Genomic DNA, 23,114 nt, shown 5'->3' on the forward strand with positions numbered 1-23,114 from the left:
TCTCTCCTGCCCAGTTTCCCCAAACTCTGACCCTTCTTGCCTCTGAGGGCTGCCCCCACTCTGGGGCCTTTGCACAGACTCTTTCCTGTGACTACACGAGCCCCCACCTACCTCTCCCCTTGTCTCCCTGTGTCTGGGAGGAACCCTGCTCTGGGTGCCCATGCAGGTGCTGTGACCCTGAATCACAGCCTGGCCAGTCCAGCCCAGTGCCCCGCCCCCACTCACAACAGCAGGGCGGCAGCGCGTGACACAGGCGGGTGCCGCGTGCTGGGCAGGGAGCTGGGCCCGAGACCCCAGGAGTCCCCGCCTCTGCGTCCCATCGGTCACCCTGGGTCTCACCCAGCTGCCCTGCTCTGTGGCCATGCCCCTTCCCCTCACCTGGCCTGGGGGACCCCCGCAGGCCTCTGGACCCGCAACCATGGAGCTCCCTAGGAGGGGTGGGAAACTGGCTGGGTGGCCCCCTGCACTGTCAGTGCTGGACCAGGCAGGGAGACACTGTGCCCGACGGGCGTGCGGGGTCGGTCAGCAGGCGGCCCCGAAGCTGGAGCCCAGGCCCCTCCCTCCTGGCCGCCGAGCCCGCCCCGGAGGCCGCACGGCTGAGACACTTACGGGTCTGTCTCGTCCCACAGGATGCAGGTCTGGTTGGTGGTGCCCTGGGAGAGACGGGGGAGTCAGGCCACCTACCCGCCCTCGAGCTCCACCTGAGGCGGTGTCCACGCAGGGTCCCGGTGCCCCGCCTGGTGCCCCGCCTCCGCTGCTCCCCAGAGACGGCGTTTGCAGAGGAGAAACTGAGGCCCAGAGCAGGGAAGGGGCTGGTTCAGCCCCCAGCCCACTGCCCGGCCTCGGGGACCCCTGTCCCCTCTCTGGGAGGGGCTGGGCAGCAGCGGCCGATTCCGCTTAATACGAAATGGCCACTGGGAGGGTCAGGGGCACAGACAGGGCTCGGCAAGCATTCCTGCCCCACAGGCTGCGGGGTGATTACAGGGGGGCTCCTGCCTGATGAGGGAGGGGCCAGGCACAGAGAGGCTGGGCACGGCCCAGCGCCGGACGACGATGCCCGTCCTGGCTGGAGAGCGGGGCGGGTGTGGGCAGGCTCTCGGTGGTCAAGGGTGTCTCAGGCCCGACAGAGAGCCCGGGGAGGAGAGCGTGGTGGGCCTGCGGAGGGGACATGGCAGAGGATGGCTCCATCCTCTCCAAGGAGCAGCTGGCCTGGCAGGGCCCGGGAGCAGCAGCCTCGGACCCGGGTTAGGTTAGGTTGCATTCGGCTCCTTCAGTCCCTGCCTGTGACCCTGGGCAAGTCCCTGAAGCTCTGCCAGCCACTGTCCCCGCCCACCGCTCGGGGGTAAAGGAGCTCTCTCTCAAGGCCAGCCAGAGGCCGCGACGTGTGTGCACACGGGGACAGGTGGAGGGGTCCATGCACGCGGACGTGCACACGGAGGGTACTCACGTTGTACATGTGGGCGAACTCGATCTCCAAGGGTGTGAGCAGGGAGCGAGGCGGGGGCTTCACCGTCACCGAGATGACCTTGGAGTTCAGGACAGTCGTGTTCCTGGGGGACAGCCGGCAGGCCATGCTGGGGTCAGGAGCCCCTCGCCCCACCTCCCCTAGGCCTGGCCTCCCAGGCCCCCACCCCTAGACCCAGCCTCCCCAGGCTCCCCACCCCGCAGACCCGGCCTCCTGAGGCCCTCCACCTCTAGAGCTGGCCTCCCCAGGCCCCCACCCCCCAGACCCGGCCTCCCGAGGCCCCCCACCCCCTTGACCCAGCCTCCCCAGGCTCCCACCCCCGAGGCCCGGCCTCCCCAGCCCCCACCTCCGCCAGACCCAGCCTCCCCAGTTCCCACCTGTGCCCGTGATGCCCACCTCTGCAGGGCCAGGAAGCTGCCCAGGTTTCGGTAAAGCACAGTGCCCACCACGAACACAGACGAGTCATCAGCCTCTGGAAGAGAGCACAGTGGTTGCCCTCCTCCCACCACCCCCAGGCCAAGGCCCTGCTGGGCAAGAGGAGTGTGTCCCCCCCTGCCACCCCCACCATGGACACACTGCCGTGGAGCTGAGGTACCTCCTCGGTCTCCCTGAGTGGCCCCTGAAAGCCAGGGGCAGGCAGGGCACAGTTTCTCTTCCTGGGAACTGGAATCGCCTGCTGTGTGACACCAGGCAAGACCCTCTCCCTCCCTGTGATGAGGGGGTCCATTCAGCCAAGATTGCCTGGGGTCTCCCAACATAGGGAGGGCAAAGAGGGCTTCCTGGAAGAGGGGGCAATCTCAGGAACACTGAGATTGTGTAGAAGAAACGGACACCACCCTGGCCCTTGATGCAGCACGTCAGAACTTCTGGAGTGCTTCTGGAGTGGGGCTGGGAAGTTCTTTCGGGGGACTGAGAAGTTCTAGACTCTGGGGAGCTCCTCCAGCCCCCTGAGGCCCTCACCTGCCAGCCCCGTGGAGAAGACACTCTTGGACACAGTGACCCTGTCCTCCGGCACCTTGGCCCAGTCGCCTGTGGCCCGCCAGCCCTTCATGGGGAAGCTGATGTCGGTGGCTCCGCTGGCTGGGAGCTTGTGGATGCTGAGGACTGCGGCAGGGTGGGGGGTGGGGGGAGGTGAGAGACAACAGCGACAGACAAAGGGAGACGGAGACAGAGCGGTTTCAGGGTACGGAGCCTTCGCCCTGGGACGGGAAGTTGGGTGGGACCATCACGGGGCTGCTCCTGGCTCAGAACAGGCGCAGTGTTCGTGGGGCCACCCAGCCACACCACACGAGGGGTGTGCAGGGGGTACACGGGGTGCACAGGGCGTAGGGCACTGGGTGCAGAGGATACAGGGCTATGAGTATATGAGTGGGGTGAATCGGGGTGTGGGTGTACAGTGGGTGCACAGACTGTATATGTGTAGGGTGCACAGGTGCGAGTGTATGAGTGGGGTGTAGGGGAAAATGGGGGTGTGTGGATACATGGCGGGGGAGGGCTAATGAGGGGTGATGGGAGGAGTCCAGGGCCTCCTTTGGTGACAAAGGCTGGGCCCTGAATGTCCACTGGCTCCGGACAGGCTCCCTGGAGGTGGAAGGTCAGGGGACTCGGCCCGGGCCTAGCCCACCTCCAGGGGCTGTGGGTGGTGCTGGGTGGCCAGGGGTCCAGCCTCTACAGCGAGGTCCAGGGCTGGGGGGCCGAGAGCTGAGGTGGCCTCCGGGTCACGCCTGTCACATGTGGCCACAGAAGAGCCCGCTTTCCGGCCACTCCCATCTCACCCAGAACAAGGGCCCTGTCAGCCCAGTGAGAAAGAGACCCAGCAGCCTGGAGCCACTGCTGACCCTGCCTCCAGGGAACCTCCAGGCCGGGGTCTCCCCACCTACAGGAGGACACTGCTCCCACTCCCTTGGCCTCAGGGGTCTCCCCAGCTCTGGGGTCCTGAGCTCAAAGGCGTAAGGCAGGACCAGGGCTCTAGGACCTTCTAGCTTAGCAGGCATTCATCGCTGTGTGGGCAGGTCCCTGGGTGCGAGCAAGCACAGTGGGCCCAGAGGACATGTCCCCAGAGGCCCAGGAGCCTCTACAGAGGCAGTGACCATCGCCCTCCTCGGCGCTGTGTGGACCACCGCCGGGCCTGGGCCGCACCCCAGCTCCCCACTATGAGAAGATTATCTGGGGAGGTGCCCTGGACAAATGTGGCCAGGAGAGCTGTTTAAGAGGACGTGGTGGTGATCATGGAATGCAGCTGCTGCAGGTCCTTGTGCCGACAGCCATCGCGAGCCTCCCAAGTCCAGGCCCACCTTTGGCTCTCTCCAGCCCCTCGAGGCCTGCACCGCCGCCTCCCCATTTGAGATTCTGTCAGTGCTACTGAGCTGGGTGTCGCCAGGCCCCTCTGACAAGCGCTTCTGGGAGCAGAGTGCAACCTTGCCTTCAAATCTCCGAGGTCCCAGCACAGCAGGTACTGGGGACAAGGCACCGTGGGCCCCCAGCCCCGGGGAGATAGAAGCTGTGGCTGGGGCTTCCTGCTGCACCCCAAGACTCTAAGTGTCCAGGGCCTGGTCTGGGTCCAAGAGCCCCCACGCCGACCCCCTCCCAGGATCACATCCGACCATCGTCAGGAGACTCAGGTCTGTGCACTGAGGATCATCCTAGAACCCGGCCCGGGGGTCCTGAAGTTCCGGCACACACGGCCGGAATCTGAGGCTGGAGGGCCCCGTCCAGGCGTGCCAGGTGAGGCCCAAGGGTCAGAGAGCGAGGGCCGGGCTTACCCAGGTTGTCTGTCACCTGGTACGCGTCCCGCAAGTCTTTCATGCGGAAGCCGATGACGTCCACGAAGTCCTCCACTAGCCGGAAGAGCTCCTTGGCATTGGGGCCCATCTGGGGATGGGATGGGGGCAGGGTCAGGGAGCCTCAAGGCGGTGGGGGGCAGCCCAGCCAAGAAGGCGCCAGATCTGAGTGTCACCCGAGTCCCCTGCCCCCGCAGCGGGGACTCAGCCGCCTCCTTCCCTCATCTGTTCCCTCCTCGACGGGGTCCTGCTGGTCACTCCCTACCCCGCAGGGCTCTGGACCTGAGTGTCCACCGCCTATTTGTGGATGAGAACACTGAGCCCAGAGGGGCTGAGGCGCTCCGGCCTATGGCCGGGTGTCCAGATGGGAGGAGAGCAGGGGTCTCTGGGCACCACAGCCCCTGAGTACAGGGAGTGGCAGGTTCCCGGTCAGTGCTGGGGGGAGGCGGACCGTTCTCTCCAGATGAGAAGGGACTGCCACGTCCCGGCCTGCACCCTACGGCCAACACACTTTCTCAGACCCCTCCCTGAGCCCCGTGCGGTGGGCCTGTCATCTGACGGATGGGAACGCCGAGGCTCAGAAGGCTGAGTGACTTCCTGGGAGAGGCCCATCTGGGATTTGAACCCAAGAGCCCGCCCTGAGCCGGCCTGGGGAGTGGGGAGGCGCGGAGACGCCCGCAGCACCCCAGGCGGGCAGGCGTACCAGCTGCGCCTCCTCCCACTTGTCCCGATTCTCCTCAGCCAGCAAGTTGCTGATGATCTGCACAAAGTTCTGGAAGGAGAAGAAGAAGGGCCAGTGAAAAGGCATGTGTGTGCACCCTCTGCGACCCCAGGGCCTGCAGCCCGCCAGGCTCTCTGTCCACGGGATTTCCCAGGCAAAGAATACTGGAGTGAGCTGCCGTTTCCTTCTCCAGAACAGAGAATCAGGCACCAGAGTCATGGCTCAGTGTGGCTGGGGTCAGAGTGTGGCCAGGGTCGGGGCTCAGCGCGGGGCCCGGCTCAGGGTTCAGTCTGAGGTCGGGACTCGGTCTAAGGCTGGGGTGGGGAATGCCCTCCTGGGTGCCCACCTGCACGTCCCCAGGGGTCGGGCTGTAGTACGCCCGGCGGAAGATCTCTGTCATGTTCCTTAGGACGTCGATGGTGGACAGCAGGTCCCCGCTGTAGCTGGTCCCGTCCTGGGAGATCTCCACCAGGGTCTGGATGACCTCGGAGACGCCCTCCCCGGGCAGCCCACGCTGCGCCTTCGCTAGGTGCTCCCGGGTCTAGGGGGACGGACGGTGCAGGTGCTGGACTGCAGGCGCCAAGGACCGCCATGCCCAGAGGGCGCTCTGCAGCCCCAGCCACGCTGACCCACGTCCACAGAGCGTGCCACTGGGGACGCAGGGTTATGTCTGGGAATGGGGGTAGAGATGAGCCCTGGAGTGATGGGAGGGGTGGGGTGGGAGACCTCGGGGCCCAGCCTCACCATCATTTGGATGTTCCGGTAGTCAATCGACACACAGCGGATATAGGTGGGGGGCTCCCAGTAGGCAATGCCTTCTTCATCCAGCTCACAGCGTCGCAGGATGAGGCCTGTGGAGATGGGGGGTCGGCTCCATCGCCCACTTCTCAGGAGGATGCGCACGTCTGCTGCAAGAGTCCCACCCACCCAGCCACAGCTCCCAGGTGCCTCCAGCTCTCTGGATGGCCCCCAGCCCTGGAAGCGGACACTCGCCTGTGGCCGTGTTCCAGGAGCAGGGCTGGCACGGGGGCCAGGCCCCTGGCGACTTTCTTTCACTCAAAACATTTCTGAGCAGATGCTGCCAGCCAAGCACTGGAGCCTGGTAGGAGCCAAACCTACAGGCATCCTACCTGTGTGGAGGCTGAACCCTGGGCCGAGTGACAGGCTTCAGAGTTCAGCCCAGGGCTTCTCCCGGAGCCCCTTCCTACCCAGAGCCCTGGGGACAACCAACAGCCCACCGCTGCCTGGCTCCACCTCTGGGGTCAGGGGGCCCCTCATGACCCTGGTGTGCTGTGGATGCTGGGCAGCCTTGGGGCTGACTGGGGTCAGGTTGGACGGCCTTGAACATGGGCACAGCCTATGACCCAGACCTTACTCCCAGGGAGCCAGGCACAGCTGTGATGACCCTAGGGAACTGCCAGGACACTGTCCCCCAACAGGAGCCATGGGGCAGGACGGGACACCTGGTCTACAGCACGGTGCAGAATGAAAATGAGGGATCACACAAGCAAAGGCTAGAGAGGTGACACCATCCTGCGACTCGTGTTTCCACTTTACTTCCCTGGGTTTGCAAGTCGCTCCCCAGAATCTGTACTATTCAGTAAACAGAACAGGGCACGGGGGCTGAAGCCACGGCTGGGAATACACAGCCTCCACCATGGTCACCAGCCTTATTGGGGGGTGGGGGGTGGGGAGCCCACAGCAAGTTCGTTTTACAGAAAGAAATGGAAGTTCAGAGAGGGTAGGTACTTCCTGAATGTCACACAGCACACGCTCCTCAGACAAGAGGGGAAAGGAACCCAAACTGTCTCTGCAGAGGCCCTTCTGGGAGCCCACCCTGCTTTTCCCCCACCTCATATCACTCCATAGGGTTGCGTGGGGATCAAGACCACGGTGTCCAAAGCTGACTTCCCAGTTACTGGCCACGCAAGCCCAGGGCAAGGGTGTGGGCTCTGTGCCTCTGGTTTCCCACATGTAAAGCAGTGACATCGTGGAACATCACACTAAAGGGCTTCATGCTGGTACCGGCTCTGCTGACTTAGGACACGGCAGCCCTGTGTCCCTGCCCGCACCCCTCCAGCCTTGGTGTGCACGGGGCTGCCCGGGCGGAGTCTGGGCCATGTGCCCTGTGCTGACAGCTCTCAGGCAGGCCTCCAGGGGCATCTCGGTGCCTCCAGCACATCCCACAAGGAAGGGACAGGTGCCCTGCCAGCCCCTGCCCCCTCGGCCCTCACCTGTGGCGTTGCGGGGACACCGGACTGCAGCCACCTCTCCGGCCGGGGTCTCCTTCCAGACCACAGCTCCGAAGTTGTCCTCATCACAGATCTCGTGGGGCTCTGCCAAGGGCCAGAGACATGAGTCGGGGCAGGGGAGAGGGAATGCAGGGAGGGGCAGAGAGCTGGCAGCAGGGTCAGGAGGGCCCAGACGCCACGGGACATCCACCCTCACAAAGCGGTCGTCCCCCAGCTGCACCCCGAGCGCCTCCCCCGCCTCAGGGTCCAGCTGTGGGGTGGGGTAGAGACACTCACCGGGACACCGCTGGGCGCCACACTGCCGGTATTCATCCTGGGGGCCCTGGCAGGCCACTCCCCCAAAGAAGGGCCCCAAGCAGGCACGCTCCCGCCGCTGCGTGCCACCCCCGCATGTGACGCTGCAGCTGCCCCAGGACGCCCAGGCCTGCCACTTCCCATCCACTGCAGGACACGGCCGCGCATGGAAGCACGAGAATGGGGACGAGGGGTGGGCAGGAGCCATGGGGACGCAGGGGCAGGGAGCCGGGAGCGGAAGGAAGTTGACACCAGGGAGGGGAAGGCAGAGCTCAGCTTGATACACGATAAGACAAGTACCCCATGTGCACCGGCCCCCGGGACCCCCCACCACCACCCCCATATCCCTGGGGACTCGTTCCAGGGCCCCCCAGCAGCCCCCAGCCCACCAAGTGACTCAGAACTGCAGGTCCCCACCCGCAGGCCCCGGGGCATGGCCTGACCTGGACACTGCTGCAGGAAGCAGTCTCGCGTCTCTACCCAGTGGCCCTGGCACTCAGCACCCCCATACGAAGGCCCGTTGCACTCGCGTGTGCGCTGCTGCCGGCCCTGGGAGCAGCTGGCGGAGCACGTGCTCCAGCTGGACCACTCGTTCCAGTTTCCATCCACTGCCCGGCCCAGGGGAAGAAGGGAACAGGAAGCCAGCGTGAACAGCCAGGGCCCACACCCCATCTGGGGTACAGGTGTGAGCACCCCACAAAGTCTGAGGCATGGGTGTGACACCCAAGGAGGTCCCAGCACCCCAACACCCCTGGCGCACCAGTAACAACATTGTAGGTTCTCTGGCCTACAGCCTGATCACAGCCTGGGGTTCCAATCTCACCTCTGAGGCCCCAGCAGGTGGGTCTGAGTGGACAAAGTTGGGCTCCGCGGGCTGACCGGTGGCCCACGGGGTCTTTTCCTGTCTCACCCCACCTAGCGCCCTCCCTCTCACCTACCAGGGCACAAAGCGATGTTGCAGAACTTGGTTTGCTTTTCCGGGCCCTCACAGGGGTTGCCTCCAAACTGGGGCGGCCTGCAGGTGCGCGTGCGGTCCCGGAAGCCGCGACCGCAGGTGCTGGAGCATAGGCTCCAAGGCGACCACTCGTCCCAGGCGCCATGCACTACGGAGGGAACGTAGCGCTCTGCGACCCCTGTCCGGCCCAGCCGGCAGCCGAGCCACCTGCCCCGGACTCCCCGACCCCGGGCCGGCGCCCCGCCCCTACCTGGACGCCCCGCCCCCACCCCTGACGTCCCGCCCCGACACCACGCCCCTAGCGGACGCCCCGCCCCGACACCACGCCCCTACCCGGACGCCCCGCCCCCTGCCGGCGCCCCGCCCACCTGGACACACGGCCGAGTTGTTGCAGAGCCGCTGCTCCCGCAGGGGCCCGCTGCACTGCGTGCTGTAGGAGGTCGACACGCAGAAGCGCGTGCGGGTCTGCCAGCCCTCGCCGCAGGTGCTGGAGCACACGCTCCACGGGGACCACTCCTCGGCCGCGGGGTCACCTGTGGGCCCAGACCTACAGCATCACAGGCCTGCTGCTGCCCCTGTACCTGCGCTGCGGTCAGACCCCCCAGGTGGCCGCAGCAAGGCCCGTGAGCTCCCCCCTCCTTTTTTTTTCTCGACTGGCCCCTTCGCCTCACACCATTTCTTCTAAATCCAGTGTGCCTGGAGACCAGCGCCTGGCACCTGAGAGGTTAGTCTAATTATGGGAAATTATTACAGTCATTAATTGGAATCAGCAGCAATTAATGACGTACAGTATTTGGCCAAAGACCTAATACCCTGGAACCAACTTTCCCCACTTGCCAGTTTTAGTGCGTTTGCTGTCAGCCCCACCCAGACGCTGCCACTTACCTGTCTGCGGGGCCGGGAACCCAAACTGCTGCAGGTCGTCCCCCAGCTCCTCACGCCGCCGGGCATCCGTGGACCGCAGGGACTGGCTCCTGGAATTTGTGCGCCCGGCGGCTGCAGGGCGGGTCCAGGTAAGCGCCCAGGCCCTGGCCTGAGGCTCCCGCCCTGCAGCTCTAGAGGGGCGCTCTTGGCCCTTTGTCCCTCAGTCCTCAGTCACAGTAGGGCCCAGGCTTGCCAGCACCAGGGCCACTTGGTCCCACTGGGCAGCTGAGAAACCTGGGACCAGGGCACCCTGGTCTGGGGCCAAGCCCTGTCCGATCCAGACTCCCCTGCCCTGCGCCCCTCCCTCTCTCCCCGCGGGGCCCGCAGCGTCACCCGCAGGGCGCCAGGTGTGGATGGCTGCTGCTGTCCCCTCCTTAGCATCCCGCCTGCGGTCCTGCATCCTGCCTGCGGTCCTGCGCCCCGCGGCCCAGCCCAGACACCACAGGGCCCTCCCCAGGCTTCTGAGATGAGCTCCTCTCCCCAGGAAAATTCATCGGGGAAGAAACAACCCGAAGAATGACAGTCTCATTATAACTTGATTTAACTTTATGGAAGCAGCTAAAATATGCATGAGGTCATTAGAGAGCCTTATTAGAGAAATACATCCTGGAGGCAAGATGCAGCTGGGACAGGCAGCTCTGGTCAGGGCTGGGGATCGGGGTGGAGGGAGAAGCCCACTGACGGCCTTCCCCGTGCACCCCAGAATTCCCAGTCCGCAGGTGCTAAGACAGCCACATCCAGTCTAACACCCGGTCCCGCCCCTCCTCCTAGGCCGTTTCTTCTGATGCCACTCGGCCAGGACGAGGAGTTGGCCCCGCCCTTGGCTAGGCCACACCCCTGGTCCCGCCCCTCACAGCCCGAGCCCGGCCTAGCCTGGCCCCGCCCTTGGGTAGGCTCCACCCCTCTGACCCCGCCCCACCCCAGGTCCCGCCTCTCACAGCCTGAGTCCGGCCTAACCTGGCCCCAGCACCTTCCCTGGTCCGGCCGGACCCAGCCCCCCGCCCTTTTCCCCACCTGGCCCGGCCCGGGCCCCTTCTTCTCCCCACCCCACCACCCGCGACTCCTCCCGTCCCACCCTTCCGCGCACTCACGGCCGCAGGCCTTGCGGTTGCACAGGCGGCCCTCCTCCAGCACCCCTTCGCAGCCGCCGCCCTGGATACCCGGCGCGGGCAGGCAGGTGCGCGTCCGCGTCTGCAGGCCTCCCCCGCAGTCCCGCGTGCACTCGCCCCATAGGGACCACAACTTCCAGCCGCCTGGTGGGAACCAGAGGACAGAGTCAGGGCCGGGGTCAAAGGGCTGCAATGTCTTTCAGGCAGTGTCTCAGGGATCTTGCAGAGGTCTGGGGGTAGAGCGGCCGCTGCGAAGAAGCCTCAGCGTCGGAACCAGCGCAGCGCCCTGGAGGGTCAGCCAGGAGGCGAGAATGGGCCTGGATGAGGTTAGCGATGGGGTGCGAAGCACAGGCGGCCGGCAGGGCAGGGAGGGTCAGAGGTGCAACCCCAGTTCCCTCTGGGGTCTGAGTGCTTTCTGGCTGTTTACAGGCTCCCAGGCCAGGGTCTCCACTGACTCTGAATTTAGGTCCCCAGAGTAGGGGCTGGACCCAGAGCTGGAGCCCTAGGCAGGTCTGAAGAATGAATGAATGAAAGGCACCCCGCCCACCCCAACAGCTGTCTTATTCCAAGGGCCCAGTGAAGGGGTGGGGGCAGAGGGGGCTCTTCTACTTGGCACAGAGCCTCAGCGCCTGCGGACCCCCTCCCCATGGTCCTCAGTCTAGTTTCCTCTAGACTTGTTCACCCTCCCCCCATGATCTGTGTGTTCATTACCCCATCACTCAGGGACACCAGAGGCCCCACACCTGGTGGCCTAGTGAGGTCTCACACCCTGGGCCCCGCCAGGCCTCCCCTCCCCAAGACACAGCAGAGACTGGCCTCCAGGCCCCTCTGGCCAGCCTCCTTCAGCCCTCTCACAGATCTTCATCCCGGTCCTGTCCCCTCGAGCATCATGACCTCATGTCCCTGAAGGTCTGGGCCCCTTGGCAGTCCCAGTGCCACCGAGGATACTAAGAGCCTCCAAGTACTGGGGAGCCACCGAGGGGTGCGGAGCAGGAGGCCAACATCTGGGCGAGAGCTGGGCTGCACTGATGGGTTCAGGGAGGGGCTGCTTCATCCAGGCATTCAGTCCAAAAGTCAGATAGCTCCCGGCCTGAGGGGCTCTGGTGCTGCCACCCCATTTGTCCCCAGGAACTTCAGGGCCCCTTGCTTCCAGAACAGCAGGGTCAGGGCAGACCCAGCAAGGGCATGCACAGGTCACCAAGCACCTACCATGGGCTGGGTGCCCTGCACGCAGCCCCTGACACAGCCCCCAGGAATGGGGCAAGGAGATGGCACTGCCAAGGCCCGGCACTGGGAGTCACCCTGGAGCTGGGCCACTGCCCCACCTGGGGTGGGAGCAGGGGAGCCAGGCTGGCCAAGGGCAAGTCACACCTGGCCTGGCAGGAGGGCCCCTGTGGCCTCTCAGAGCCTGGCTTCTCTGGGGAGACGTGGGGTGAGAGGGCAGACTGTGCAGATCCCTAAGGTGGGTGCTGGAGCTGAAAGACGGGGTTCACGTGGGGGCCCCACCACCCACTGCCCTGGGATGGACAGGTCCACCCCACCCTGCCCTCATGCCCTCCACCTGAGGATGAGGGCGCTCCTTCCCAAGTCTGCCGCCTGTGACGGCAAGCAGCAAGAAACGATGGGGAGACCACAGGCGTGGGGTTTCAGTCGATGCTAGAAAATCCCACTTTGTGTGTGTGTGTTTTGGCACACTGCCCAGCATGTGGGCTCTTAGTTCCCAGACCAGGGATCTGAACTGAGCCAAGGCAGTGAAAGCGTCAAGTCCTAACCACCGGCCCTCCAGGGAATTCCTCCAGAGAGCCTGCTTTGATGCGCAGCAAGTTGGGCATCCAGGTGCTGGGTTCTGTGGAGGGCCACGCGAAAGGTGTCAGCTATGCTGTGCCTGTGCAGGAAACTGACCAGCAGGGGGCGCTGGAAGCAAATGAATGGCAGGCAGGGGAGTGGGCCCAAGTCCCCCAGTTCAGAAGGCAAGGCTCATTCACCCTCCAAGCCCCCAAGCCATCAAGGATCCTTCTCTGCCCTCACAGAGCCCCCCTTCCCAAGCATCCCACCTCCCCTGGAGCCCAGAGAGGCAGAGCCTCAAGGGCACACAGAAGTCAGGCCTGTTCTCAGACCTGCCCTGCAGTTGGGACACGCAGGTGGGTGGGGCAGGTGGGCAGGCCAACGCACCCCGACAGGGGCCCAGCAGGAGGGGCCAGCTCTGACCTTAACTGCGCGGTCTGTGGCTGGGCATGGGCCCTGCTTTCCCCCTCCCGCACATGCAGTGCAGAGAGGCCCGGGGAGGACCTTGCCAGGGCTGCAGAGTAGAGGCCGGGCTGAGCTTTGCAGGGACTCTGGTTCCAGGGGGTCAAGGGCCCTGATTCCGAGCCCCTCCTGAGCCTGGGCTTGATGCCCTGTGCTCCCGCCAGGGCCTCTCTGTCCCCATTGTCCACGTGAGAAGTCTGAGCCTGCCCTAGTGACAGAATGCTTGGGCTCCCCTAGTCAGGAGGGGCTGAGTAGGTCATTGGACCTGGGCTCCCACCCTTCAAGGCCCGGTGCTCCCCCAAGGCTGGCCCTCAGGTAGCATCCTGGGCAGCAGAGTCCTGTCTTCCCCACTTCCTGTCCCCCCTCCCTGCTCGGCACTGGATGCCTCAGGAACCTTGAGTCCCAGTCCAGGAACCAGGTGTGGACCCACTTACAGCAGAGGAAACCGAGGCTCAGAGAGGGGTGGTCCAGACAGTCGGGAGCTGGTGAGGCTCCCCCCACCCCACCCCACAGGACGATCTGCCCTGGAGTTGAGGAGGCAAGCAGGCCTGAGCCTCACCAGGCAGGGGGCTCCAGGGTCCCCAGGGCTGGGTAGGAGCCAGAAGCATGGAGGCTACTACGCAGATATGACTTGGTTTTGAACTGCAACTGCCTGTGTCCCAGGGGTTCGGGGTGTGTGGCCAGCAGACCAGGGCACAGGGGAGTGGGTGGGGGGCCCCAGGACAGCCCCCCGTGCATACTGCCCGTGAGTGGCTCTGAGGGTGTGACGGGCTGAAGCTGCCCAGACGCGGGGCCTCACTGCCACCACTTCAGGTGCCTTCCCTTGGGGCGGTGGTCGGCAGGAGCCCCACAGCCACGCCCATTTGATAGCAACGGGAGCCGGGACCAGGCCCCCGATCAGATTCCAAGCACTGCCCCTGTGGCTGTGTGGCCGTCAGACAAGGCAGGCTGCCAGCAGCACTCTAGGCCGCTGGCCTGGGGCTCCGTCTCACCGGCTGAGCCCCTGTCCTTCACACTGACACGGAGGAACGGGGAGGCTGGAGTCGGGGGCGGCCTGGCCGCAGGGACACGGTGGGCCCGTCCTGCCTGTTGCCCCTTGCTGCCCCAGCCCAGCCCCCGTGTGGAAGCCTGAGTGACGTGGAAGCTGGCAGTGGGTGGGAGAGAGAGGGTGTCCAAGCCAGGCTAATCGGAGGATGCCACTTGGTTCCCATGGCAACTGCTGCAGAGCTCAGTCTTTCAGGATAGACTCAGGTTAGGCCTCAGCTGCCAAAACACCCACTACTTCAGGGCTGGTTACCTTGGTGACCCAGGTGGTGGGGACGTGGTGGGGGGAGGGGAAGGAGAGGAAGGGTCATATCAGGAGAGGCCAGGCAGGGGTCCACTGGCTCAGAGGACAGACTGCCCCCTGGGCCCGGCCCTGACTCTGCTCACATGCTGATTCCCGATCCTGATCACACACGGCCTTGATCCTCATCACAGACTGACTTCTGATCCTCGACACAGGATCGCTGTCGCATACCGAGCCCTGACCGCTGGTGCACGCTCGGTTAATGGCAGCTGCTATCTTTGTTACCGTTTTTACCATGTGTCGTCACACGAGGCTGACACCTGATACACGTTCACCAGGCAAGCACACCCACGACCAGGGAGTCCCCCAGGCAGGTCTCCCGGGCCCGCAGAGCTGGGCACAGAGGAGCTCGGCCCACCCTTTGCTGGGTGACCATGGGGCTCTTGGGCTGGGTGGGCTTTGAGGGGGCAGCAGAAGAGTGGGCAAGGCTGGGGGGTGGGCTGCCCCTCCAGGCCCGGAAAGAAGCCGCCATTCTTCCCAGGCTCAATGCCCCCTCTGTCTGGAAGCCTCATTTCCATCTCATTAAGGGATGAATAGAGCCAATTAATGGCCGCCAGGCAGCCTTGGCCACCCATGAGAGCGGACACACGGCGAGGGGGCTCCGGGCCTCCTTCCCACCCCAGCACCCCCGTCTGGAGGCTGTGGTCGCCCCGGTACCGGGGTCCCTGTGCCCCAGTGGGCTGGGGCGGGGCGCTCAGGGAAGCCCTCTTCCCCCCTGGGCCTCCCCGCCTCCTGGGTCCCCTTTGGAGGAGGCAGTCTGCACTTCCTGTCTTGTCCAGCAGAGGTCTCCCCAGTCCAGCAGGTCAGGCTGCACCTCCTGTTCCCGCCCTGCCCCTGACCGTCAGGCCAGGGTCCCTACGCAACCACAGCTCAGTCCAGCCCCCTGTGAGGACGGCAGCCCCCAGAGTCAAGGCCTGTCCTGCGGCATGCAGGTTCTTCCTCTGAACCCCTTGCATGGATGTGCAAATGAAGGCCACAGGGGATGGGCAGCTCCGCCCCCACCCAAACCACAGCCCCGCTCTGGCTCTGTAAGTCCAGACTTGGTGCATCCTTCACCAAGGCCTGCAGCTGCCACATCAGGGCCCGAGCGACCAGCACGCCGTCCAGCTGCAGGAGGCACTGTGGGATCTCAGGATGGGGCTGAGAACCACGGCCACTGCCCACAGGCCACTTGCCAGAGGAGGCGGACAAGGAGAGTTCCTCCATGCACGATAGAGGCCCGGACCCTACAGGCAGGTACTGTCCCATTCCCATTTCACAGAAGGAAACTGAGGCTCGGCAAGTCAGTGACAGGACCCCGTCTGCAGGGTTAGTCCGGCAGGCGCCCCCGTCCTAAGAAGGGTGCCAAGGCCTGGGTCCTGCTAGCTTTCCACTTCAATGCTGGATGACCTGGGCAGGTCTCTTCGCCTCCCGGAGCTTTGGCTATACAACTCACAGCCCTTCCCCGCTTTGGGGGGAAGCGAGACCCCAGCACAGCCACAGCTCCCAGCCTCCCAGCTGCAGGGTTGTGTGGGAACCCCACTCTGGGCGGCCCCCCGTGTGCTCTTATGGGCTCCACGGGGTCACGTCTTCCTCTGTCCACCTACGATACCTGGAGGTTGTCTGCCTGGAGCTGGAAACCTTGTTTTCCAGGTTTTCTAAGTTGGCCTTTGCGCAAAAGAACAGCTCCCCAGGCTGGGATGAAAACTGTCCTGGCAGGGAGGCCCTGACCCTTCCTGCTCCTGTCCCCCCCATCCCCCTAACACATTCTTGGTCACCCCTAAACTCCAGAGACACACCCTTTCCCCTCGAGTACCTCCTCCTATCAGAGCCCTGCCTCTCTCCACACACTGCAGCCCCTAGAGAGGGTAGCTGTGCGGCACTGAGGGTGGGAATTACTCCAAAGCCCATGGGGTGTCAGGGCAGGGGCACCCCGGCTGAGAGCGGACGGGCCTGGAGGCACCGGGGCACTCAGCCTGGGGCAGGTCACGGCCCTAGGCTCAGCATCCCTGCCTTACACGCGCTGAGGATGTCACACACTCAGGCTCCAGCCCAGCTCCACCCCACCCAGGCAGGCACTTGGGGGAGGCACACATGTGCACACGCAGGGTCATGAACACACAGGGACACACACATGCCCAGGGACACGCATGCACACACACAAGAACACACGCACACACAGGACACACACACAGGGACCCACACATATACACAGGGACACACACACACACACACACACACACACTGGCCCCCAGCCCCCAGGATGCTGCTTTTTCATTATCTTACATGTCGCTTCTGCAATAAAATTCTTTAATTAAAACATGAATATTTAAAGCAACCCTTGAGAGAAATGGCCCCATCTCACCAGAGGCAGAAAAACGCAGAGAGACTCTGGAGGGGGTGGGAGCGGGCGGGCTGTGCAGAGGGGCAGCCGGTTGGGGGCAGGGAGCGGTGCTCTGGCCCGAGGAAGGCTTGCCAGTCGGACGCATGGCATGGCCATGTGGCGATTGGACAGGCCGGGCAGGGGCATGGCTGAAAGTGGGCCACGGGCTGGCCTGGGCCGCCTGCTTGCTCTGGGCATCGCACGGCCCCCTCGAGCAGGGACGGAGGACACGCCTGGCTCAGCCTCCCCTGCTCGGGGTGGGGGGCGTGGCTCCGGGGCACAGGCTCCGCAGCATGATGTGGGGTCTGGCTCAGCTGTGTGTCTTCTGAATGACTGCTAGACCTCTCTGGCCCGTGGGCCACCTCGCCCCTACACACACACACACACACACACACACAGACCCTCTCACCTGAGTTCTTGCAGGAGAAGCCCCGGGTGGCCAAGAGCTGCTCTGCTCCGGGTCTCCCCTTTCAAGCTGTGTGAGCCTGCCCGCAGCCTGGACGCCTCTGTGCCTCCCCCCACTCAACACGTGTTTATCAAGGGCCTGATGCCACCAGGGGCTGGGCCACAGCAGGGCGTCCCCAGTGAGCAGGGCCAACTCCCCTGCCCCACGATGGGGACATCCTGGCAGGGACAGAGTCAGGACACAGGAAATTCTCAGGTGTTCACGGGCGATTCCGTGTGGGAAGAGAGGGAGAGAGAGGGAGGGCACAGTGGGCCTGGGGCTGCCGCCACGTGCCATCTGGGCAGCCCCTGAGCGAGGGGGCATGTGGGGAGAGTGCTCCGGGCCAGGGAGCACCCCGGGCAGAGGCCCTGGGCCGGGAGGCGGGTCCTCGCTGGGAGCCACCTGCACGGCTGGGAAGAGTGAACTGGTTAAGATGCTGTGGTGTAACCTGCTGACGCCACGTGTACCCCCAAGACCTCAGAAGCATCAGGGCCTTCGGAGTCCAGGCACGGGCATGGAGTCTGCGCCGCCCCTGGGTGGGGGTGACCACCTCCTGTTCCTGCTGCCCCGCCCTCAGAGTCGAGCGCCTCACTTCCTGGTGGCAGCCCCAGCCCGCATGCCCTCCAAACTGTCTTCCACGAGGCAGTCGGCCCTGCCACGGAGCCTTGACTTGAGCTTTGTCAAGACTTGCACAGAGCCAGCCTAAACACACACACACGCATGCGCGTGCGTGCACAGTGAATTCAAGTACATACCAGTGTACACGTGTACACGCTCACACACACGCATGCACAAACACAGTGCACAAAGATACCTGATGGCTGTACACCAGCATGCACACGTGTACACGCCAGCCACACAAACATGCAAATACTCACATGTGTATGTGTGAGTGTGTGCAGACACATACTGGCAGCGCCTGTGTGAACGCACATACATGCTCCCCCCACACACACTTGTACACATGGATGCATGAACACACACATGTTCACATAACACACTGAACACACACGCTTACATAACACTGTGCACATATGCTCATGTAACACACTACACACATGTGCACGTAGACGTGTGAGTACAAGCATGTGCACATGTGTGTGCACACACGCACACCGGCCCACCTCCCTCCAGCACCACATGCAAACATTCCCCTTCTCAGAATCTCTGCTCAAGTCCAGAGTCCCCACGTAGCCCTCCTCCTCCTCTAATCTGTCTCTGCCTGCCAAGCCCTCCAGATCCCCTACCTAATAATAAACATAGATATTGACATTTCATCACTGATGTTGCTTTTGCTTAGAAACACTTTCACCCCAGTTCTCATTCTTCATGACAACCAAGGAAAGAAGATGTTTTACTCTCTCCATTTTAAAGACAAGGAGCCTGAGGGGATTGGCCCAGGGACACAGAAAGTGCAGGGCAGGCTGGGATTAACTTGAACCTGACCCCGTGGTCCCTCTCAAATGACATTCCCGCTGGATGGCCTATGGGCCTCTCATAATCGGGTCCCACTCTGACCTCCGGATCTTCCTCCCCACCACTTCCCCACCTCAGCTGAGGTCCTCACGCCCAGACAGAAACCTGGGCATGGTCCAGCGATCAATCTCCTTCCTCCACGCCCACATCCTTGGCATCAGCAAGTCCATCAGCTGCTCACCCCATCCCCCAGGCGCTCCCCCTTCCTCCCGGCCAGGCCAGCATCAGCTCCCTCCTGGATTTCTGCTCTGAGCCAGACACTGCATCGACAGCCCCAGCCCTGTGCCCCCTCTGCTTAAAGCCCCCACGGCCCTTCAGCTCTCAAGAAGAGGCAAACCCCGTCCGGGAGGCCTGGCCACATTTGCACCCAACCACACACCTGGGCCTGCTCCCTCCAGCACCAACGTCAAGCCCTGAGAGCTCACAGCTCATCACAGCGGCCCCGCCTCCTTGACCTTGTCCCACAAGCTCTGTGCAGCTCCAGCTAGACCAGGTTATCTCCCTAGCACGGTCACTGCCCTGGGATGCTGCAGAGGCCAGCTCTTGTGCTGTGGCCTCCACTGTGGGCCAAGCTCCAGGGCCATTAGGCCTGAGGCGACTGGACAGTCCCTCAAAGCAGGCAACACCTTGCCGGTGAGGACACTGAGGTTCAGGTGGCAGGTGACCACTGGGGAGTGGCCGAGCGACGTGTGCGGCCAGGTCACCACCCTGCCTGGCCCTCCTGCACCCACTGGCCTCCCAAAGCTGCTGCCCCCTCTCTGCTCTGTCCTCCTCCTCCACCTGGAGGACCACCCCCACCACCATGCTGCGGGGCTGCCCATGCCAAGGTCACAGCGCCCTCCATCTGGTCCAGCCCGAAGACCAGCCCTTGCACCCCATCGCTGGGGACCCTGACCCAACTGATGGAAGGCGGGGGTTTCCCGACGGCTTCCTGGACGCTGCGCCCCCACCCTTGGGGGCTCTGCCCGCCCCCTCCCTCTTCTCCTCTCCAGCTACGCTCACCGCTTCACGGAGGTTTCTAATCTGGGCTCCACGGCCCAGGGGCCATGAATAGAACCATGTTCCAGGAGAGCTGGTTCCCCTTGAAACCCCCCACGGAGCTGCTCTCATGCCTTGAAAGATGTTTTTCTGAAGAGTCCATCAGTCTCAGTGGCTTGGGAGAGGCCAAGAGCCCTGAGCATGTCACCCAGCCCCACGGGGACCCACCCGCATGGATGCCCAGCCCAGCCTGGCTCCCGAGCACCTGGCACACTGTCTGGTCTCCACCTGCACAGATGGTGAAGAGCTGTCTCCTGTCACCCTCACCCTGGGGTCCCACGGGGGGCTCCCCTCCGTGCGCATTCGGGGTCTCCCTCCTGCCCCGCCCCCGTGGAGCTCCGCTCCCCATCCCACCCCCTGATGGTACCAGCCCTGCCCCATGCTGGTGCCTGTCTCACCAAGGACCCCAAGCTTGCTAAGAAGGTGGGGCTGGCAGAGCACACGCTCACCCTCACCTCTGCACTGCCCTGCCTCTGACCCCCACAGGGCTCACCTGCACCTCTCCCAGAATTCCAAATAGTGTACCCTGGGACCAAGTGACCCCTGACCTCCAGGTGACCAGCAGCGCCCCCCCGGCCCCGCCCCCTGCGCTGTGTCATGGACGCCTTGCCGCTCACTCACCTGGAGTGCCATCCCCGCCCCGGTCCTGGGTCAGGCTGGTGAGGCAGTTCTCGGGGCCCCCAGCCACGCCGTCCCTCAGGCAGACGTCCCCACGGGGGGCCAGGGAGCCAGAGGCAGAGTCGCTGGTGTCCCCGCCCAGGCAGGCGCAGGGGGTCTGCATGATGCCGCAGGGGTGCGAGCTGCGGCTGCCAGCCAGACAGGCGTCCAGCCAGCGGCACAGCATCTGGCAGGCGGCCCGGCTGGGGTTGCGGTTGCCGACCACTAGGTACTCCACGGAGAAGTCGTCGCTGGGCCCGGGGGGCCCGTCCCGGGTCCTCAGGGTGTTGTCTTGGGGCGGCCGCAGGCGCTGCATCTGCAGAAACTGCTTGCTGGCCTGCAGGAAGGCCAGGGGCGCCGAGGGGTCGCAGAGCCTCAGCACCTCATCGAAGCTCTCCACGCCCAGGTAGGTGCGCGTGGACTCCAGGAAGGAGTCAAACTGGTAGGTGCGGACGCGGGCGGGGCCGCTGCAGGCGGGCGCCTTGGCCACCTTCATGTAGAGCGTGTAGCGGCGCGGGTCCGGGTTGCGCAGGGTCCAGGAGCAGCGCGAGGCGTTGGCCGGGAACACCGCGGCTGCCGAGAAGTAGCCGAAGAACTTGCCCTGCACCAGCGTGGCGCAGGGCTCAGCCCCGGGCCCTGCGGCCGTGCCCGCGGCTGTGCCCACCTGGCGCCCCAGCAGCAGCAGCAGCCCAAGGATCCAGAGGGCACCCGGGCCGGCGGCCTGGCCCCTCATCCTAGCTCGCGGGGCCGCCGGGGTTCCGCGGGCTGGGCAGGCAGGCGCGGGCCAGGCCTGGACATGCCAGGGTCCGGCGGCGAGCGGGGTTGGGCCGGGCTGGGGGTGCCGGGGCTCTGGACCGGGGGGCAGAGGTGGCTTCCGGGCACTGGGGGGGCAGTGGTGGCTCCTATGGTCCAGCAGCCTGGCACCTGCCCATGGCCTCAAGCAGCAGCTGGAAGAGAAAGAGCAGAGTGCAGGGTTGAGCCCCTGGGAGGGCACACTGAGGGCAGTGCCCACCCTGGGCTCTGAGCCTCCAACGCGGGCCTGGCCCGCATTCAGTCACCTGTTCTGCCCGCCTGCCAGTGTGTCCACCTGCAGGGGCAGAGAGCCAGGGGCGGGTCACTTCCTCCCCAAGCAAGCCTGGGCGGGAAGTGGTGGGCAGCCCTGGCCAGGGCCGCTGGCCCAGGGACCTTGGCTGTGCCCGTTCAGCTGGGAAGCCTGGTGAGGCTCCGGGGGCTCCGGGCCTGCCCACTGGCCCCATCACAGCCATGGGAGCCATCCTGTCGCTGGGCCTCTGGGCCTCTCAGACCACACCCCTCCCCCACATCTTTCAGGAAGGATCTGAAAACCCAGCCAGAGGAGAAGCAGGGTGGAGGGCAGAGGACAGAGGTCACCCCCGGCCTCCTGCAGCCCCGCCTCTCTGAGCCTTGCCCTGGCGGGTGCGGAGTCCTCACGTCTGCATGAGTGACTGGCTCTGTGGGGGACGAGGGTGGGGTCAGACCCTGGTCTGGCTTTGCTGACATCCATCCGCCCTGTGCCTGGCACATACCGCTCAGCCTCCTGCCTGCATTCCTGCCAGGGAGCCACCCTCTCCCCTTCCCTGGAGTCACCTGCAGCCCCCGGGACCAGGCCTCGGCCCACGCTGACCCCTGCCTGTCCCCCCAGCCAGGCGGGCGCTGTCCCCCTCCATGTCACATGAGGAAACCGAGGCTCAGATGGGGTCACAGTGAGGGGGCAGGGCCACACTTGAAGCCCCAGGCTGCCCCAAACTCCTGGCCCTGGGGTCCCCTGACCTGCGGAGGAGTGGGCCTGGCCATGTACCACCCACTCACTGCGGGGGGTGGGGACGGGACGTCACAGGTCAGCGGGGACGAAGCGGAGCCTGGGCTCAGAGGCTAGCACTGCCCCTCCTGACCCGCCTGCATGTGGACCTGGAGAGCTCCTTTAGCCTGCAAACCTCACCTCCCCGAAGCCCCTGCTGGGGGTTATCCCCCATGGCAGCTGGGCGGGTGGGTGCAGGAAGAGCTGCAGCGGCCTCCCAAGTCTCCTGGCCTGGGGCGGCCCCTCCGCTCTGCTGACCGCGCACACGCCAGCCGCTTCATGCTGCCAGGCCCAGCTGGCCAGTGGCACAAGGTCGGCCACCGCTCTGCAGTCCCCTCCTGCTGTCCTTCCCCACAGGCTGTGGAGGCAGGGCAGGGAGCGGGGCATGGGCGGCCTCGGGCTCTGCGCCAGCTAAGCCAGGGTGGCTGGGTGTGGGTGGCCCCCCTCATGGCTGTGTGAATGCGGCCACACCCTTACCCCCAGCCTCAGTTTCCCCATCTGTACAGGGGGGTGCAGCCTCACTCTCCCAGCATAAGGGAAGCACTGGACCCGTGGATTTACCCAGAGATGGGGCAGGAGGAGACCCCAGTGGGGAGAGGAGCCGGGAGGGGGCTCCAGAGCACCAGGGATGGCCCCTGGGGGCTCTTTAGTGGCAAACGCTGGGGAGGGAACTTGCAAACTCTTTGTGCTGGCCCTCTGGGGAGAACTGGGCAGACTGCCCTTGGCCCCTGCCTCCAGGAAGCCGCTGATCCTGCCACACCTCCAGGCCATCCTGGCCAGCCTTGGGCCTAGCACCGCGGAGCCCCATAGCCCATGTTCGGGGACTGAGGCTGGGGCCAGGGTACTACGGCCAATCCCAGAGCTGGGAGGCTGCCTGCAGGGTGGCCGTGGGATTCGAGACCTCACATGAGCCCCTGCCCCAGCGGCAGCACCCCCTCCCCTGGCCCTAGGCTGGGAACCAATGTGGCTGCCAGCCCCCCAGCTCTGTTGCCCAGGAGAGTCCCTGGTGGATGTCAGCAGAGCCCAGTGGAGACCCTCATCATAGTCTGGTGCCTCCTCCAACAGCCCCCCGACCCCACCACTCAACAGCCAACTCAGCCTGTCCCATCCCCCTGGACCCAGGGTCAAGGCCACCCCAAAATCGCACACCTGCCCCTAGAGGGTCCTGCTTGGGCCCTGCCCACCCTCCCCCCACCCCATCCCTGCTTCTGGGAGCCCACTCCTA

General features: G+C 64.8%; 1 protein-coding gene across 6 annotated transcripts in view; it reads right to left on the minus strand.

Annotated features, from left to right (window-relative positions):
- The window catches only part of ADGRB1 (adhesion G protein-coupled receptor B1), a 77,886-nt gene that overhangs the window by 44,471 nt on the left and 10,301 nt on the right, over window positions 1-23,114 (minus strand). For all 6 annotated transcript variants that reach the window (XM_070802339.1, XM_070802337.1, XM_070802336.1 and 3 more), the window contains exons 2-17: window positions 20,038-21,020; window positions 10,483-10,644; window positions 9,353-9,463; window positions 8,836-9,000; window positions 8,451-8,615; window positions 7,956-8,120; window positions 7,495-7,659; window positions 7,201-7,302; window positions 5,711-5,817; window positions 5,313-5,507; window positions 4,949-5,017; window positions 4,228-4,336; window positions 2,426-2,569; window positions 1,862-1,937; window positions 1,448-1,550; window positions 610-653 (exon numbers count right to left, since the gene is read on the minus strand). In XM_070802339.1, coding sequence (XP_070658440.1) covers window positions 610-653; window positions 1,448-1,550; window positions 1,862-1,937; window positions 2,426-2,569; window positions 4,228-4,336; window positions 4,949-5,017; window positions 5,313-5,507; window positions 5,711-5,817; window positions 7,201-7,302; window positions 7,495-7,659; window positions 7,956-8,120; window positions 8,451-8,615; window positions 8,836-9,000; window positions 9,353-9,463; window positions 10,483-10,644; window positions 20,038-20,806 — 2,651 coding nt within the window. In that variant the 5' untranslated portion in view covers window positions 20,807-21,020. The remainder of the gene's footprint in view (window positions 1-609; window positions 654-1,447; window positions 1,551-1,861; window positions 1,938-2,425; window positions 2,570-4,227; window positions 4,337-4,948; window positions 5,018-5,312; window positions 5,508-5,710; window positions 5,818-7,200; window positions 7,303-7,494; window positions 7,660-7,955; window positions 8,121-8,450; window positions 8,616-8,835; window positions 9,001-9,352; window positions 9,464-10,482; window positions 10,645-20,037; window positions 21,021-23,114) is intronic.

This window comes from Bos indicus, chromosome 14 (genome assembly GCF_029378745.1).
Source record: "Bos indicus isolate NIAB-ARS_2022 breed Sahiwal x Tharparkar chromosome 14, NIAB-ARS_B.indTharparkar_mat_pri_1.0, whole genome shotgun sequence".
NCBI classification, from domain to species: Eukaryota; Metazoa; Chordata; class Mammalia; order Artiodactyla; family Bovidae; genus Bos; species Bos indicus.